The 16,373-nt window shown below is 37.6% G+C and overlaps 1 protein-coding gene across 17 annotated transcripts in view; it reads left to right on the top strand.

Annotated features, from left to right (window-relative positions):
• Positions 1 to 16,373, top strand: part of HERC1 (HECT and RLD domain containing E3 ubiquitin protein ligase family member 1) — a 224,297-nt gene that overhangs the window by 105,628 nt on the left and 102,296 nt on the right. For 14 of the 17 annotated variants that reach the window (XR_012415025.1, XM_073995967.1, XM_065548019.1 and 11 more), the window contains exons 15-22: positions 541 to 693; positions 821 to 953; positions 2,325 to 2,516; positions 4,638 to 4,859; positions 6,787 to 6,960; positions 11,258 to 11,372; positions 11,461 to 11,581; positions 13,651 to 13,822. Coding sequence is in view for 16 of the 17 variants with exons in the window: in XM_073995967.1 (XP_073852068.1) it covers positions 541 to 693; positions 821 to 953; positions 2,325 to 2,516; positions 4,638 to 4,859; positions 6,787 to 6,960; positions 11,258 to 11,372; positions 11,461 to 11,581; positions 13,651 to 13,822 (1,282 nt within the window). In the remaining variant the exon portion in view is untranslated. Of the gene's footprint in view, positions 1 to 540; positions 694 to 820; positions 954 to 2,324; positions 2,517 to 4,637; positions 4,860 to 6,786; positions 6,961 to 11,257; positions 11,373 to 11,460; positions 11,582 to 13,650; positions 13,823 to 16,373 lie in introns of those variants that run through there. The other 3 variants (XM_073995975.1, XM_073995974.1, XM_073995973.1) reach the window with 2 other exon arrangements.

Genomic DNA, 16,373 nt, shown 5'->3' with positions numbered 1-16,373 from the left:
GCAGTGGCACGATCTCTGCTCACTGCAAGCTCCGCCTCCTGGGTTCACACCATCTTCCTGCCTCAACCTCCCAAGTAGCTGGTACTACAGATGCCCGCCACCACCCATGCCAGGCTAATTTTTTGTATTTTTAGTAGAGACGGGGTTTCACCGTGGTCTCGATCTCCTGACCTCGTGATCTGCCCACCTTGGCCTCCCAAAGTGCTGGGATTACAGGTGTGAGCTCCTGCGCCCGGCCCTTTTTTTTTTTTTTTGGAGACATAGTTTCACTCTTGTCATCCAGGCTGGAGTGCGATGGCGCAATCTTGGCTCACTGCAACCTCTGCCTCCTGCGCCCGCCACCATGCCCAGCTAATTTTTGTATTTTTAGTAGAGACCGGGGTTTCACCATGTTGGCCAGGCTGGTCTCAGCCTCCTTACTACAGGTGATCTGCCTGCCTCAGACTCCCAAAGTGCTGGATTACAGGCATGAGCCGTTGCACCTGGCCCATATAATGCTGCTTAAATCAGATTTATGGTAGGTTGTGTGTGTCATTTTAGGATCAAGCATTTGGCGAGCTAGAAAAGAATAGTGATAAATTTCTACTTGGAACATCATCATCAGAAAACAGTCAGCCTGCTCATCTTCATGAACTGCTATGTTCACTACAGAAACAGCTGCTGGCATTTTGCCATATCAATAACATTAGTGAGGTATGTGATTATTTGTCTTTTATGGTGATCTATCAGGACCTTGAAACTCAGATATTTGGATAGGCCATGGTATTTTTGTATGTTGAATCTTTCAAAGTAGTAATTTAGGAACTTTTTTTCTCCTTAGAACTCAAGCAGTGTGGCATTGCTTCATAAACATCTTCAGCTTTTGTTGCCTCATGCCACAGATATTTATTCACGTTCTGCAAATTTGCTCAAAGAAAGTCCTTGGAATGGCAGTGTTGGACAAAAGTTAAGAGGTGAGTTTGGTATTTCATTTCAAATTTAATCAGTCATTAAGAAGCAAGAATACTTGCCTTTCCAAAGTCTTAAGAGGACCAGAAGCCTCTGACGAATAGGAACGGTCTTGAATCTCCTTTCTATTGAAGATTCCTTTAGTCTTGGTTTGAGGGTAGTGTTAGCAGTGACTGCTCTTGAAAAGAGTCTACTTGGCATGACAGAGGCCTAATTTAAAGGCACTGGATGATATAAACTCAAAAAGATTAATTTTAAATGGCATAAAGTAAGATTTTTTAATCTCTCTTTTTTTTTTTTTTAAACCTGTTGTTTCTTTACCTTTCTCTTCAGCATTTACCATTTTTTCACTTTCCTTCTTGAAATTCTTTGGGCTTCTGTGTAGTCACAGTCCTTTTTTCTCTTTCCTCTGACTCCTCTTTTTCGGTGGGTTTCTATAGGCTCCTCTTCCTTGGACATGCCCTCTAATGTTGAGCATCCTCCGAATTTTGCCTTCAATTCTCTTTCCTCCCCCAATGGTCTTATCTAGTTTCAGTGTCTTTAACAACCATGTATATATTAATGACCCCTGTATTTCCATCTAGCTGAGAACACCTTTCCTGAGTCCTAGAGCCATTCTTTAATTGCATACTGGGTGTCTTTTCTTTGTTATCCAAAAGACAACCAAAATTTAATGTTTATATAAAACCAGCCACCTCTGAAGTTCCCCCACTAAAAAAAGAATGAAAGGAACAAGCTGTGAAACTGAAACCATTCCACATTAGATACCTCCATTTGGCTGTTCCACAGCAACTAAAATATGTTCAAACTGAGCTCATTTCTGAATGGCCCTCTCTGCCCTGATATACAATGAAATATTGAAACAAAATTGATTTAAAACCAATACGGATTATAAAAACACATGTTTTAAGGTGATCTCGATTTTTAAAAAAGTAAATTTAGTTTAAAAAATATGAAAACTTTCCCTCACTAGCAGGTAAACACCTAGAGGACAGGAAGTTTTGACTGCTTTGCTCATAGCTGTATCCCTCTCACCTAGAACTGTGCCTGGTATGTCAGTAAATATTTCTTGGGTAAATTATAAAATGAAGATAAATTAACGAATGAGAAATTGATAATGCATTTTAAGGAAAACATTTATAATCCTTTCAATTTGTTGGTATGGAGGATGCATATGCTTTGCTATAAAGTGTTTGTTGGTGTACTTTCTGAAAGTGAATAAACACTGATACTACATCAGCTACCAGGTGGGTGTTCAACAGATAATTATTGAATGAGTCTACTCTAGTTCCAGGCTAAAATAATATTTCTTAGGTTCCTTTTTTTAAAGTTCATTTGAAACGATTGTCCCATGTTTAATTTCTTTCCCTTCATAGATGTGATATACGTCTCAGCTGCTGGCAGTATGCTCTGCCAGATTGTTAACTCGCTGCTGTTACTCCCTGTGTCAGTGGCTCGGCCTTTATTGAGTTACCTCCTCGACTTGTTGCCACCTCTTGATTGCCTTAATAGACTCTTGCCAGCTGCTGATCTTTTAGAAGACCAGGAGTTACAGTGGCCTCTTCATGGTAAGTAAAGACAATAAAAGAGCAAATAATGCCCTTGACAAAAGTTGTTCCTGTTGCACACATCACTGTGTTTTTCCATTGGAGTCTATCTATCCCAAGGCTATCAAAGGAGTTTCGTCACTGAAATCTTAAAAACTTTTCAGGTTTAAGTAAGGCCTCTTATTTTATTGGAAGGAATCCTGGACTGGAGCATAAAAGGAAAAGCGCTGGGGTTGTAAAGATGACCTTGAGGGCCTATCTTATTTTAACATTATACAGTTCAGTGATCAAGTGTCAATTAGTCCAAGTGTCAAGTTTACAGCCATATCAGGATGTTGATTAGGCTTTATATGGAGTTTTTCCAGGTTTATTCTTTTCTTTTTTTTTTGAGGTGGAGTCTCGCTCTGTCACCTAGGCTGGAGTGCAGTGGCACGATCTTACCTCACTGCAACCTCTGCCTCCAGGGTTCAAGCAATTCTCCTGCCTCAGCCTCCCGAGTAGCTGGGATTACAGGCATGCACGACTACGCCTGGCTAATTTTTGTATTTTTAGTAGAGACAGGGTTTCATCATGTTGGCCAGGCTGTTCTTGAACTCTTGACCTCGTGATCCGCCCACCTCAGCCTCCCAAAGTGCTGGGATTACAGGCGTGAGCCACTGCGCCTGGCCAGTTTCTTCTTTTTTAAAGTGTCTCAGAACTTGCTAAGATTCGGTCTATTTCTATCAGGTGAGTAAGGTGTCATTTTATTTTATTTTTTTCATCTGTGTTTATAACTGATATTTTTCTATAATTTCATTTTTTCATGCTATCCTTTCCTAGTGTTTACTATCAAAATTACACTAATCTCATACCATGAAGGTGGAACTTCCTTTTATTCCTGTTCACTGAAATAATTTGTGTAAGGTAGGGGTTATCTCTTCCTGAAGGTTTAGAAGAATTTATCTATGAAACTATCTGGCCCTGGTGTTTTGTTTGTAGACAGACTCTGACAATTTTCATTCTTTAGTGGTTAATGTTCCCTTCCATCTTATGTTTCTTCTCCAGTCCATTTTGGAAATGTATATTTTTCTAGGAATGTTATTTTGTTGGTTTCAAATTTATTGGCATAAAGTTGTTTATAATCTTCATGGTTTTAAAAAATCTCTAGTATATCTGTGGTTATATCTGCTTTATTCCTATTTTTTGAATTTGTGCCATCTTTTTTCTTGAGTAATTTTATTAATCGTTTATCCATTTTCCTTTTAGATAACTTATCCATTATCATTTCAAATAACTACTTTTTGGATTTGTTAATCTCTTTTTATTTCATTGGTATGGGTTCCTTATTGCTGTCATTTTGTGAAGTCAAGAACTTCTAAGAACAAATGTACAATAAGAAAGCATGGGTCTGGGCCGGGTGTGATGGCTGACACCTGTATTCCCAGCACTTTGGGAGGCTGAGGCTGCCAGATCACCTGAGGTCAGGAATTCAAGACCAGCCTGGCCAACATGGTGAAACCCCCCTCTACTAAAAATAAAGAAATTAGCCATGTATGGTGGTGCACGCCTATACTCTCAGCTACTTGGGAGGCTGAGACAGGAGAATTGCTTGAACCTGGGAGGCAGGGGTTTCAGTGAGCCAAGTTCACGCCACTGCACACCAACCTGGGTGACAGAACGAGACTCTGTCCCCACCCCCTAAAAAAAGGAAAGCATGGGTCTGGAGCTTAGTATTAAGACAATTCTGAATTCAAGCCTTAAAAAGCATTAAACAATCTTGAATGTCATTTTAATGGATAAATTTGTATGTTGATTTTGGAGGAAAAAACTCAGAGTACTCCCTAAAGATAGTGAATTTTGGTCTGGATAATGAAAAGTAGGAATATAATTGATCGGAATAATGTTGTCATATGTTGTTTTAATGTTTATCTTAAAATTAGTAACTTTACCAAGGAAAATTTTGTTTGATAGCATAACTTCTCTGGATATTATTTTAAATCAGTCTGGTAAAGAGAAAAAATACAGAAAGTATTATAATTTGTGTTTTCATCATAAAGTATTTTACATCAGTATCTTACTGCATTACAGTAGGTGACCATGAGAAATATTCTGAATCTTAAAAGTACTAGATAAAGACACAATAACTAATGATTTTGTCTTTAGGAGGGCCAGAACTAATTGATCCTGCTGGTCTGCCATTACCTCAGCCAGCTCAGTCCTGGGTATGGCTTGTGGATCTAGAAAGAACAATTGCTCTCCTTATTGGGCGATGTCTTGGTGGCATGCTTCAGGGCTCACCCGTGTCTCCAGAGGAACAGGACACTGCATATTGGATGAAAACGCCACTGTTCAGTGATGGTGTAGAAATGGACACTCCTCAATTGGGTAATGTGCTTCTCTGCAGCATTTAAAATACATGCCTGTTTGTACCTCAGTTGAAGATTTCTCTATTCTGAGTTTGCTGAATAGAGAACTGACAGGCACCAATTGCAACATGAGCAGTGTAGGGAATCTGGGGCTATGACTTGGAGCCCTAAGAAAAATGGTTAAATTCTGCAGCACAGTATGGTGAAAAGAGCCCCCAAAGGAAATAGAAATTGTAGGTCTGGTCCTACTCTGTCATATTTATCACTCATTTTGAGCAAGTCATCTAACTCAATGCTTCATCACTTATCTTCCAAGACTTGGAGGTTATGAAACTGCTTCACAGAATGTAAAGCCCTGTAAGAGTACTTAACCATGACTTATCAGTGCAGCACCCCTCACATGTGAGTGGCAGCCTCTTTTCCTCCCAGCCTGTCTTGCTTTCATGCTGACATTATATTATGTCCTAATTTTTTCTTCGCCACTTAAAGTGCCTTTAAGATTTCCCTTCTGCATCATCTTCCATTTGTATATATTGCTGGCAGACTAGTTCTTAGACTGAACATGAAGACTTACCTGGTACCCCAGGTAATCCAGTTGTTTTATCTAGAATTGGTCCTTTAATCTCTCTAGGCTTCTCATTTTGGTTCTATAAAATAATGATTCGGATTAGACAGGCTACATGATATTATTAGTTCTAAAATTTATTATTTCTCTGATAAGAGAAAGAGACTCAATATGTCCATGAAGGAAAGTCTAAGAGAGATTGAGAGGAAAGGAGAAAAGAAGGAGAGCTGAAAAGAAAAGAAAAAACAAAAAGAAAGAGTATGCTTTGGGATTTGGAGGGTTGGAGAGAGGGAGTGAGGGAAGCAGTTGAGGATTTTCCTCCGTTTCCAAATATGAGTGTACATTCATCATTTCATTTATGAACCAGAAAGTGATTTTGGCCATGGCTGATGATGCTGGACTGGTGTTTATGAAACATTTTGTTAAAGACAGTAAAATCATGGTTTTTCAAGGGGGTATTTAACATGATAAAGATAGTTCCACTGCTGTCAGTGTTTAACCTTGTGACAGTCCTAAAGGACCTCCTGAGAACAAAAGTATCTCTATCTCTACCCTCCTCATATTTCTTCTATATTTACTCAATTAAACTGGCCTTTAATATGAATAAAATTAATTTCTGTTTAATGTTATTTTCACTTTTTAAATTATAAAATCATGAAACTATTAAAATTTTGTTTATTTGTATGTATTAGAAAAAGGTATTATCCCTTGTAAAATTATAACAATACAGTAATTTAGTTATATTATGGGTTAAATTGATTTTTGATACTAGCCCAAGAACCTCATCATCACTTAGAACATGGTTTTCTTTGTTTTTTAAATGTGAAATGAATTCTGAATGTCAAATGTCCCACTGGAAAGTTAGGAACCACCTGTACAAATATCAGTTGAGAAATTGTTCATGGTATCTTTTACATGGATCAATTTTTAACTGATTATTTTTACTTAAGTCTATAAAAAAATGCTCTAGTCTCTTTTTCAGTGTTTCCTCGTTTCTCAAAGAGGGTATCATTCCGTTTTGAACAAGGTGGTTTTTTGTTACACAAGACTGTTGCATGTGTAGGACATTTAGTTTCTTTGGCCTCTGCTTGCCAAAATGCCAGAGCTTGGGGGTATAGCTCAGAGGTAAAACATTTGACTGCAAAATGCCAGAGTTTTTTTTGGAGTGTCACAGTTGGTGGAGTGTCACATCCTTCTGGAGAATGTAAGAGGGTTGTTACCACCTCCAACTGTAAAACATTAAAGGACTTTACCTTGGTAACGTTTACTTAAAATGGTTTGAAGTTTATCATTTCATAATCATTAAATAAATGTGGTAAGATTTTATTTGTAGCACCAAAATTTATGATGTTAAAATTGGTAACGTGAGTATTTTTTTTAGATAAATGTATGAGTTGCCTGTTAGAAGTAGCACTTTCTGGAAATGAAGAACAGAAGCCTTTTGATTATAAATTGCGGCCTGAAATTGCTGTCTATGTAGACTTGGCGTTGGGTTGTTCTAAAGAGCCTGCCCGAAGCCTTTGGATCAGCATGCAGGACTATGCTGTTAGTAAAGGTAAGATAAATAAGCTAAAGGGAGTAAATTTGTGGTTAGCTCATAGTGCTCACAAATATATTTGCAAGATATGTAAGTGAAACTCATAGGGATCGCGTAGGAAAAGGTATTTTATGAATAACACTTTTAAACAATTTGTTTTTCCCTTTGTGGAAAATAGTGCAACTGTTTTTTTATATACATGTATTCCACTTAAACCTACTGTGTGAAAATTGAGATTTATATAATACATTTGTAGGTAATCATTTTACTAAAGTATAGTAGTCTCCGTATATCTGCGGGTGACATGTTCCAAGACTCCCAGTAGGTTGCCTGGAGCCACAGGTAGTACCGTACTCTATATACATTACTTATTTTCCTGTGTGTACATACTTGCCCATGATAAAGTTTAATTTGTAAATTAAGCATAGTAAGACATTAACAACAACAATAATAAAATAGGACAATTACAATAATATGCTAACTGAATTACTACTCTTGCATTTTGGGGCCAGTATTAAGTAAAATAAGGGTTACTTGAACACAAGCACTGTGATACTGCGGCAGTAGATTGTATAACCAAGAGGGTTACTAAGTGACTTGGTGAGATTTCATCATACTACTTAAAAGGGCATGCAATTTAAAAGTTAAGAATTGTTTATTTCTGGAATTTTCCATTTAATATTTTTGGACCACAGTTGACCGCAAGTAACTGAAACCATGAAAAGCAAGACCATGGATAAGGGAGGACTGTTGTATTCCATGCTATGTAAATGGATCTGTTAACGATTAAGAGTCTGTTTAACGATTATCTTCCCTTTGCAAGCCTTGGTTTAATTGAAAGGATGTGTACTTAGAAGTCTTAGCTCTAGGTGTGGTCAGTATTTCTTCATCTATAAAACATTTTGCCTACTCTAGAGTACTGGTGAAGATACCAGTTTGAGATAACATATACTATTAAGTACCATGGTAAAGTACTATGCAAGTTTGTGGTGGTATTTCAGTTTCTAATATTATTTGATTAAGAAAATTAATTTTATAGGCTGGGCACAGTGGCTCACGCCTGTAATCTCAGCACTTTGGGAGGCTGAGGTGGGAGGTATCACTTGAGGCCAGGAATTCGAGATCAGCCTGGCCAACATGGCGAAACCCTGTCTCTACTAAAAATAGAAAAAAATTAGCCGGTCGTAGTGGCGTGTGCCTGTAATCCCAGCTATTCGGGAGGCTAAAGCACAACAGTCACTTGAACCCAGGAGGTGGAGGTTGCAGTGAGTCGAGATTGTACCACTGCATTCCAACCTGAGTGACAGAGTGAGACTCTGTATCAAAAAACAACAACAACAAAGAAAATTAATTTTATGTACATATTTTCAAAGAATGTACCTGATTTGTTTTTAGCTCCTTTTTTTTTTTTTTTTAACAATGATCAGAATTGTTCAGAATCGCCTGTCTCTAGTTTTCTTTCTCTGTGTCATTCTCTTATCCTGTCATTAGTTTTGTCCCTTTTTTTTGGATTTTCTTTCTTGTGTGATAAAAATGGCAAAAATAAATACATTTTTACTTTTTATTGGCCTTTATTTTTTATAAAGAAAATGAAATGAGATATGTATTATTCAGATCTACCAGTAAGATGACACCTTTGAATGTTTAATCTCATCCATTTTGTTTCTTTTTTTTTTTTTGAGACAGAGTCTCGCTTTTGTCACCCAGGCTGGAGTGCAGTGGTGTGATCCCAGCTCACTGCAGCCTCTGCCTTCCCAGTTCAAGTGATTCTCCTGCCTCAGCCTCCCAAGTAGCTGGGATTACAGGTGTGCACCACCACACCCAGCTAATTTTTGTATTTTTAGTAGAGATGGGGTTTACACCATGTTGGCCTTGGCTGGTCTCGAACTCCTGACCTCAGGTGATCCACCCGCCTCGGCCTCCCAAAGTGCTGGGATTACAAGTGTGAGCCACAGCACCTGGCCCCGTTTTGTTTCTTAATCATTTATTCATTCATTCTGTTATGGTGACTCCTACCAGAGGTGAAATAGTAAAGTAATGAGGAGGAAAAAAGTTTACTTTCTGAGGTGTATTTTCTGATATTTCTTATTTGTAACATTTTCTTGGGATATGCAGTTAGGTTTTCTATACCACGTTATCACTTATTACCTTGAAGTGAGAACTTAAAAAAAAATCTAGATATAAGGTGAATAAAAACTTGTTGTATGGGTCCGTTTGTTGTATTGCTTGTACATTGCAAGCATAGACTTTATTCCTAATTAGTGGAAACGTTCTTTGTTTTTTGGTATGAAATGAGCATAACTTTAATGAAGGTGTTTTAAAGGAACCCATTATTTTTAAAATGGCGCAGGAGAATAATACCTGCTAAATTTAAAACACAACAAAGGGTGTTATTTTAGTGTGCTTTTAAAATTGAATATTAGGTTCCTTGAAATGGAGTCTTGTTGGATTTTTTAGTCATAGCAGTTCTCAGAATAGCAAGCAATTCCATGGAACAGATGATTTCTTAAGAGCCTGATGAGGAAAAAATTAGTACGTAATACAGACTGTCATTCTAAGATTCTCTGTGGGCTGTAAGATTTTCTTAAAATCTGGCATATTTGTCCTTGTCAATTTTTTTTTACCAATAAAGCAGGATAAGTCTGAACTTAAATTTCTGACTTAGGCATACTGAAATGAAAACCAACATATAACATTTTTATCTCTGGAGATGAGAGTTTTAAGAAGGACTTAAGAACCAAAATTAATTTGAGGTTGGTTTTGTTTTGTTTATAAGTAGCCCAGACATTTAGCAAATCTGTCAAATGAACAGAGACTAGCAGTCCCTCTGGGAGCAGAGTGGACAATAACTCTCCCACCCCCATTTGAAATGTACTACGTTGTTAAATGTACATTGTTAAAGTACAATACTAGTGTGCCAACATAGAATTAAAGAATGAGAAGAGGCCAAGTGTGGTAGCTCACACCTGTAGCTCCAGCTACTTAGGAGGCTAAGGCGGGAGGATCGCTTGAGCCCAGGGTTTTGAGACTGTAGTGAGCCATACAGTCACCACTGCACTCCAGCCTGGACCACAGAGTGAGACTGTCTCTTTAAGAAAAAAAAAAAAAAAAAAAGAATGGGAAGAAAAAGCGCCTGACTAGTCCTCATCATCTAATGTTGTTTGGGTTTTCAACTACATGTCTTTGTTTCTATTTGAAGAAATGTTGTTTCATTTCTCACCCACTTAAATGTACTTGTATTCACAGTATATACTTTTATGGCTTCAAATACCAGATATGTGTATACGCGATTAGTTTACTCGCTATCTCCTCTAGAATGTCTAATGGGAAGTATTCAAAACTAGACTCCTGATTCCAGCTTCTTACCCTCAAAACTGCTCCTGTGGTCTTCCTTTCTCAGTAAATGCCAACTACATTTTAAATATATTTAGTATCACCTTTGACTTCTCTCATATTCTCACATCACACATCTGATCTATCAACAAATCCTGTCGATTCTACCTTCAAAATACATGTGGACTCTCCAGCCACTTTTCATTACCTTCGCTGCTGTTACCTTTTTCTGAGCCATTATCATTTCTCCCTTGTATTGCTGCAATAATTACTTCTGCTGTTGCTGTTCCTATAAGTCAGTTCTCCACTCAGCAGAGCGAGCTGTCAGAAATACAAGTCAGATCATGTCGTATCTCTGTTCAAAGCCTTCTAATGCTGCTTCTCATTTTTCTCAGAGTAAAACCTGGAGGACTTGTACTGGCCTGCAAGGCCATTGGGATCTGGTCCTCAGCCAGCTCTCTGATGTCTTCTACCCATTCCGTGCATGCACGGTTTGCCCTAGCCACACTGGCCTCCTTGAACCCATCCCAGATCCTCTGCACTAGGTTTTTCTGAGGGGACCCAGTTTCACATGGCTTCTTCCCCCAGTTCATTTAGATCTCTGCTCAAATGTAACCTTATCAGAAACTTTCCCAAACCACCCTATATAAAATAGTAATCCCACATATACAGTAGTGCCTGTTCTTACCCTGCTTTATTTTTCCTCATAGCGCTTACTGTCATATTAATGTTTTCTTTTTAATATTCTCTCCCGCCCCCCTCCTCCTAAGAATATAAGCTCTGTTAGATCAGGGATTTAGTTTTGTTCACTGCTGTATCCGCAGCACTTGGAACAGTAAGTGGGATCTAATGAGGTGCATTTGTTAAGTAACTGTTTAGAAAGATGATAAAATTCAGGTGTTGGATGACTAAAGCTATAAAAATTACCTCTGAACTGTTTTCTGAGCCCTTTTAAATGTCAATGCATCATTTTTATTTTCAGATTGGGACAGTGCAACTTTAAGTAATGAGTCACTCTTGGACACTGTGTCTAGATTTGTTCTTGCAGCTCTTCTGAAACACACAAACTTACTTAGTCAAGCATGTGGAGAAAGCCGGCAAGTAACTTAAAACTATCCTCAGACAAATATTTGCTCTCATGATGTTAGAAATTAGGTAACTTTTCTATTTTGGTTCTTCATTTAGATATCAACCTGGTAAACACTTATCAGAAGTGTACCGTTGTGTATACAAAGTTCGAAGTCGTTTACTTGCTTGCAAGAACCTTGAACTTATTCAAACCAGGTCATCATCACGGGACAGATGGGTAAAGTTTGAAATCAATTAATTTCTATGTTTTTCTGCAAGCTGTGAGAGCTAGCTCTAAATTGGTTTATGTGAGAAAAAAATGTGCCTTGGTCGTTGCATATGTTCAATACATGTTAAGTAGTTCTTTTTCTAGTAGAAAAAAAAAAAAGGAAAGGATTTGAGATTTACTTAACCTCACATTTACCAAGTGCGATCCGGATTCTAAGAAAGTTTAGTTGGCTACATAAATATTAATAACAAATTGAATGATTCAAATCATAGGAATTATTATTCCTCTCTTTGTGCTGATCAGGCCACATTTGAATTACCCTGTTTAATTTGGGGTGCCATAATTTATGAGGGACATTAAGAAATACCTTGGATTGATAAAGTCCAAAAATTATGTCATATAAGTACTAGAAAGTATCAAAAATGTTTAGCTTAGAGAAGTGAAAACCAAGGAGGGGGTTGTGTGTGTGTGTGTGTGTGACATAATAGCTGCCTTAAAAATACTTAAAGAGCTTCTCTGTAAGAAAAGAAATAAATGTGTTTCTTGTACCGGAGGACACAACTAGGACCAAAGGGTAACAATCAAATGGGGAATCATTATTAGCTGGATATAAGGAAAGTAGGCCTGATGATGATTAGAGTTGTCTACCATTGGAAATGAAGATTGAAACTACTTATTTTTTTATTTTATTTTTGAGACAGAGTCTCGCTCTGTCGCCCAGACTGGAGTGCAGTGGCACGATCTTGGCTCACTGCAACCTCCACCACCCAGGTTCAAGTGATTCTCCTGCCTCAGCCTCCCGAGTAGCTGGGATTACAGGCATACACCACCACGCCCTGCTAATTTTTTGTATTTTTAGTAGACACGGGGTTTCACTGTGTTCACCAGTCTGGTTTTGAACTCCTTAAGTGAGGAGTTTGAGCACCTCAAGTGATCCTCCTGCCTCGGCCTCCCAAAGTGCTAGGATTATAGGCGTGAGCCACCTCACCCGGCCGAAACTACTTACTAAGAACAGTCCAGAAGTAATTCTTGCAGCAAAAAGGAGATAATTTCTGAAGTGCTTGGTAATCTTGATAACATGATCATAAAATTATAAATGCAAGCCTGGATAATAAAACATCTTCGTAGTGCTTACTTTGAAACTTAACTAATCAGATGCTTTGCACTCCATTATTTAGTCCTTAGATTTAAAAAACCAAGCTCTGTCTCTCCATTTGTAGACTTTTGCCATGTACTGACTTAATATTTGTGGATCTGTTTGTTGGTGACCTTGAAAGTCCATGAAATGTATTAATTTGCCATTTTGTTGAGGCTCAGATTTGAAACTTGTATATGGGGATAAATGACGTACTATGTGAGTCTGACTACTCAGTTTCCCCGTCTCTGTAAAATTCTTGTTATTTAATGGTCATGAGTCACAGGTAACTTTTATGATGGATCTGAGGATATAATTAAAGTTTTTCATTTGTGCTTTATATTGAATGATATTTATGACTGAGTATCTGTTTTAAGGATTCTTTCCTTTATCTAGATGACTGCTAGGTAGTAACCACTGTGGGAAATAAAATCGACATTGTCCTTAGCAGATTTCTAATTTTTGGTTTGTTCAGGGGCAAAGTTAAAGAAAAAAAGAAAAGAAAACTGATACTGTTTTAAATTTAGAGTTATTAAACATGTATGCAGAGTAATAGTAACATAAACAACTTGAAGAGAATGGAATGGAATGGAAATTCTGTGCTTTAATTACCTTTTATGCTTGGTATTGTGTTCATCACAACTTACTAAGTTGCAGCTCTGTAGGAATTTATAGCTGAATAGCAATATAGATATGAATAAATTTACAGCATGACATTTTAATCAAAATAATGAGGAAGGAGGAGCGTATATGTGTCCGTATATATTTTGTGTACATACATTATTTCTAATCTTTAAGAGTGTATCTTTTGGGTTTTTGTAGTAAAGTTTGTTGTTATTACTGATATCAATGTTTTCCATGATAAAAAATTTAAGGTTTTTTAAAGTTTTAAAAAGATTTTGGAAAAAATGTAGTTAGTGTAGTTTCTGATAATTTCTTTAAGATATCAGAAAACCAGGACTCTGCAGATGTTGATCCTCAGGAGCATTCATTTACTCGAACTATTGATGAAGAAGCTGAAATGGAAGAACAGGCTGAGAGAGACCGGGAAGAGGGGCATCCGGAGCCAGAGGATGAAGAGGAGGAACGGGAACATGAAGTGATGACAGCTGGCAGTGAGTATACCCTTCTTACTTTCTAGATACAAACGGTGGCATGCTTTTTGATAGGGGAACTAACTTGAAAGAGAAAGGCAAACTTTCTCCATAGTTTTTCTAAAAGGACTTTATATTCTGCTGGTGATCTCAATTTGTATTAGCTGACATTTCAGGGGCTCCTACAACTGTGCTAGTACTATTCTGATGCTTTTGGATTATGTATTTAGGGCTGAGAAGCTCTGGAAGCAGGAATGTCAGTACCTGCTTCACTGAGCCTCATGCGTAAAATGAAACCCATGAGTCATCGGATAGGGCCATTCAAAATATGTCCTCTGAGGCAACAAGTTGTCCATCAGCCTCGAAGACCTCTGAGCGGTGAGGAAGAGAGCCCCTTTCTATGCCTATTGGGAGAGCCATATTGTTTTCCATGTGTGGAACTTTTAAAATTAAAAATTTCACCCACTGACTACACTGCTCTTTCGATAGGGAGCAGGAATATACATGAGACTGCTATTGACTGGGTGAATAAAACTTTTCATACCTTTATGGCTACAGATAGTTTTTAAAGGTAATTATTTATATGTTTAAAGAGAAGTGTCAAAGCTTTTAAAACATTTATTAGTATCTTTTGAGTGATTTGGCTATTTCAGGTTAAAGTGTGCATTCAATCTGTACCCTAAAACATTATGGTCAGCAATGCATTTGGTTTTGAGATTGTCTGTATCTGTGAATTAACTTGGCACTTACTTTATTATCAACTTATTTGTGTTCTGCATACTTCTAAAAATGATTTTCGAGGGGGCTTGAAACAAGACTAAACATGATTTAAACAAAAGGAAAAAGGTCCAAATGGAGTAAAGGGAGTTGGAGATGGGGAAGGAAAATAATTGTATTTTACAAACCTAGGCTGAGGGAACTTTTGCAGTTGAATATAAACTTAGTTTAGAAATTCCTGGAAGCAGACTGAAGGTGAAAATGTAGTAAAGTATAACCCTCAATTACAGTAAAAAATGATAGTCATCTGGGAACTAATACTTTTTAAACTAGCTGTGCTTTTAGAGCATCTGTATATGCTGGGCACTGGTCAAGTTCTTTACATAGAGTAGCTCATTATCACAGCTGTCTAAAGTTCTAATATTACCTCATTCTAAAGATGGATGAACTAAGGTTTAAGGATGCGAAATTGTATGACTTGGGCCACAGTTAGTAGCAGCTAGAATTAGAACCAGGTCTGCCCCAAACACCAATGACCATTCTCTTAACCCTTTAATTGATTTCTAGTTCTGGACTCTTGAGAGGGCTTATTGCTTTGCTTTTTGTGGAAATAAGGGACTTTTAATAGCATAACAAAAATATTGTCACAATTTTATAAAATATACAGATCAATTTTTAAAGTTTGTACTTCCATATTAACTGATGAATTTAGTATTTTACCAACTTTTTTGGCCTGGGTTTCCCATTAAGAATACTGTCTTTGGGCTGGGTGCAGTGGCTCACACCTGTAATCCCAGCACTTTGGGAGGCCGAGGCAGGCGGATCACAAGGTCAGGAGTTTGAGACCAGGCTGGCCAACATGGTAAAACCCCGTCTCTACTAAAGATACAAAAAATTAGCCTGACCTGGTGGCGCGCGTCTGTAATACCAGCTACTCAGGATGCTGAGGCAGGAGAATCGCTTGAACTGAACCTGGGGGCGGAGGTTGCAGTGAGCCGAGATCATGCCACCGCACTCCAGCCTGGGCAACAGAGTGAGACTCCATCTCCAAAAAAAAAAAAAAGAAAAAAAGAAGAAGAATACTGTCTTCACTCCAAATTTGTGCAAAAAATTTCTAATGTGAAATATCTACCACTGCATCAGAACCTTGTTAACTCCACTGATGTTTTGCACTTTGAAATAGGGAAAGGCTGGAGTCAGATGGGTATTCCTGGTGATGCCATCTCTCTCTGGAGGCAATCTTGCCCCATATATTAAAACTAAATTCTGTTTCAGCAAAGACCTTTAGTGACAGTGCTTATTTAATGTGTTTAAGATACAGCAAAGTGTAGATGTTAGGGATTATATGGACTTTGGAAAGGGAAAGGGAACTTTTGTTGTAACTAATATAACTTAAATTTTGTCTCTCTTTTTTTTTTTTGAAACGTCAAATTTTTCATACCAAGCTTGTGAACGTTTTAGAAATAAGCAGTTATTTTTATCTAACCTTGTGCTTCACAGGCTTTTGTGGGCTTCAAAATCAGCTGAAGGGCCTTTAAAACACAGATTGCTGAGCCCCCGCTCCTAGAGGTTCTGATTCAGAAGGTCTGGGGTGGGCCTGATAATATGCATTTCTAACAAGTGCCCAGATGATGTGGGTGCTGCTGGTCTGGGACCATACGTTGACAATAACCGATCTAATTCATTAATAACATTTGAAATATGATCACATTTAAATTCTATAAAGGCAGATTAGTATTTCCTAATGTAATTTTTAATGAAAATACAGTATTTTAATGTATTTTAAATGTAATTTTAACTAAGTTAACTATGTTGTATATCATGTCTAAAAAATAATTTTTCCCTCTTTCAGTAA

This window comes from Macaca fascicularis, chromosome 7 (genome assembly GCF_037993035.2).
Source record: "Macaca fascicularis isolate 582-1 chromosome 7, T2T-MFA8v1.1".
Taxonomy (NCBI): Eukaryota; Metazoa; Chordata; class Mammalia; order Primates; family Cercopithecidae; genus Macaca; species Macaca fascicularis.
Note: the sequence above shows the minus strand (reverse complement) of the source record. Positions and strands in the feature narration are given on the sequence as shown.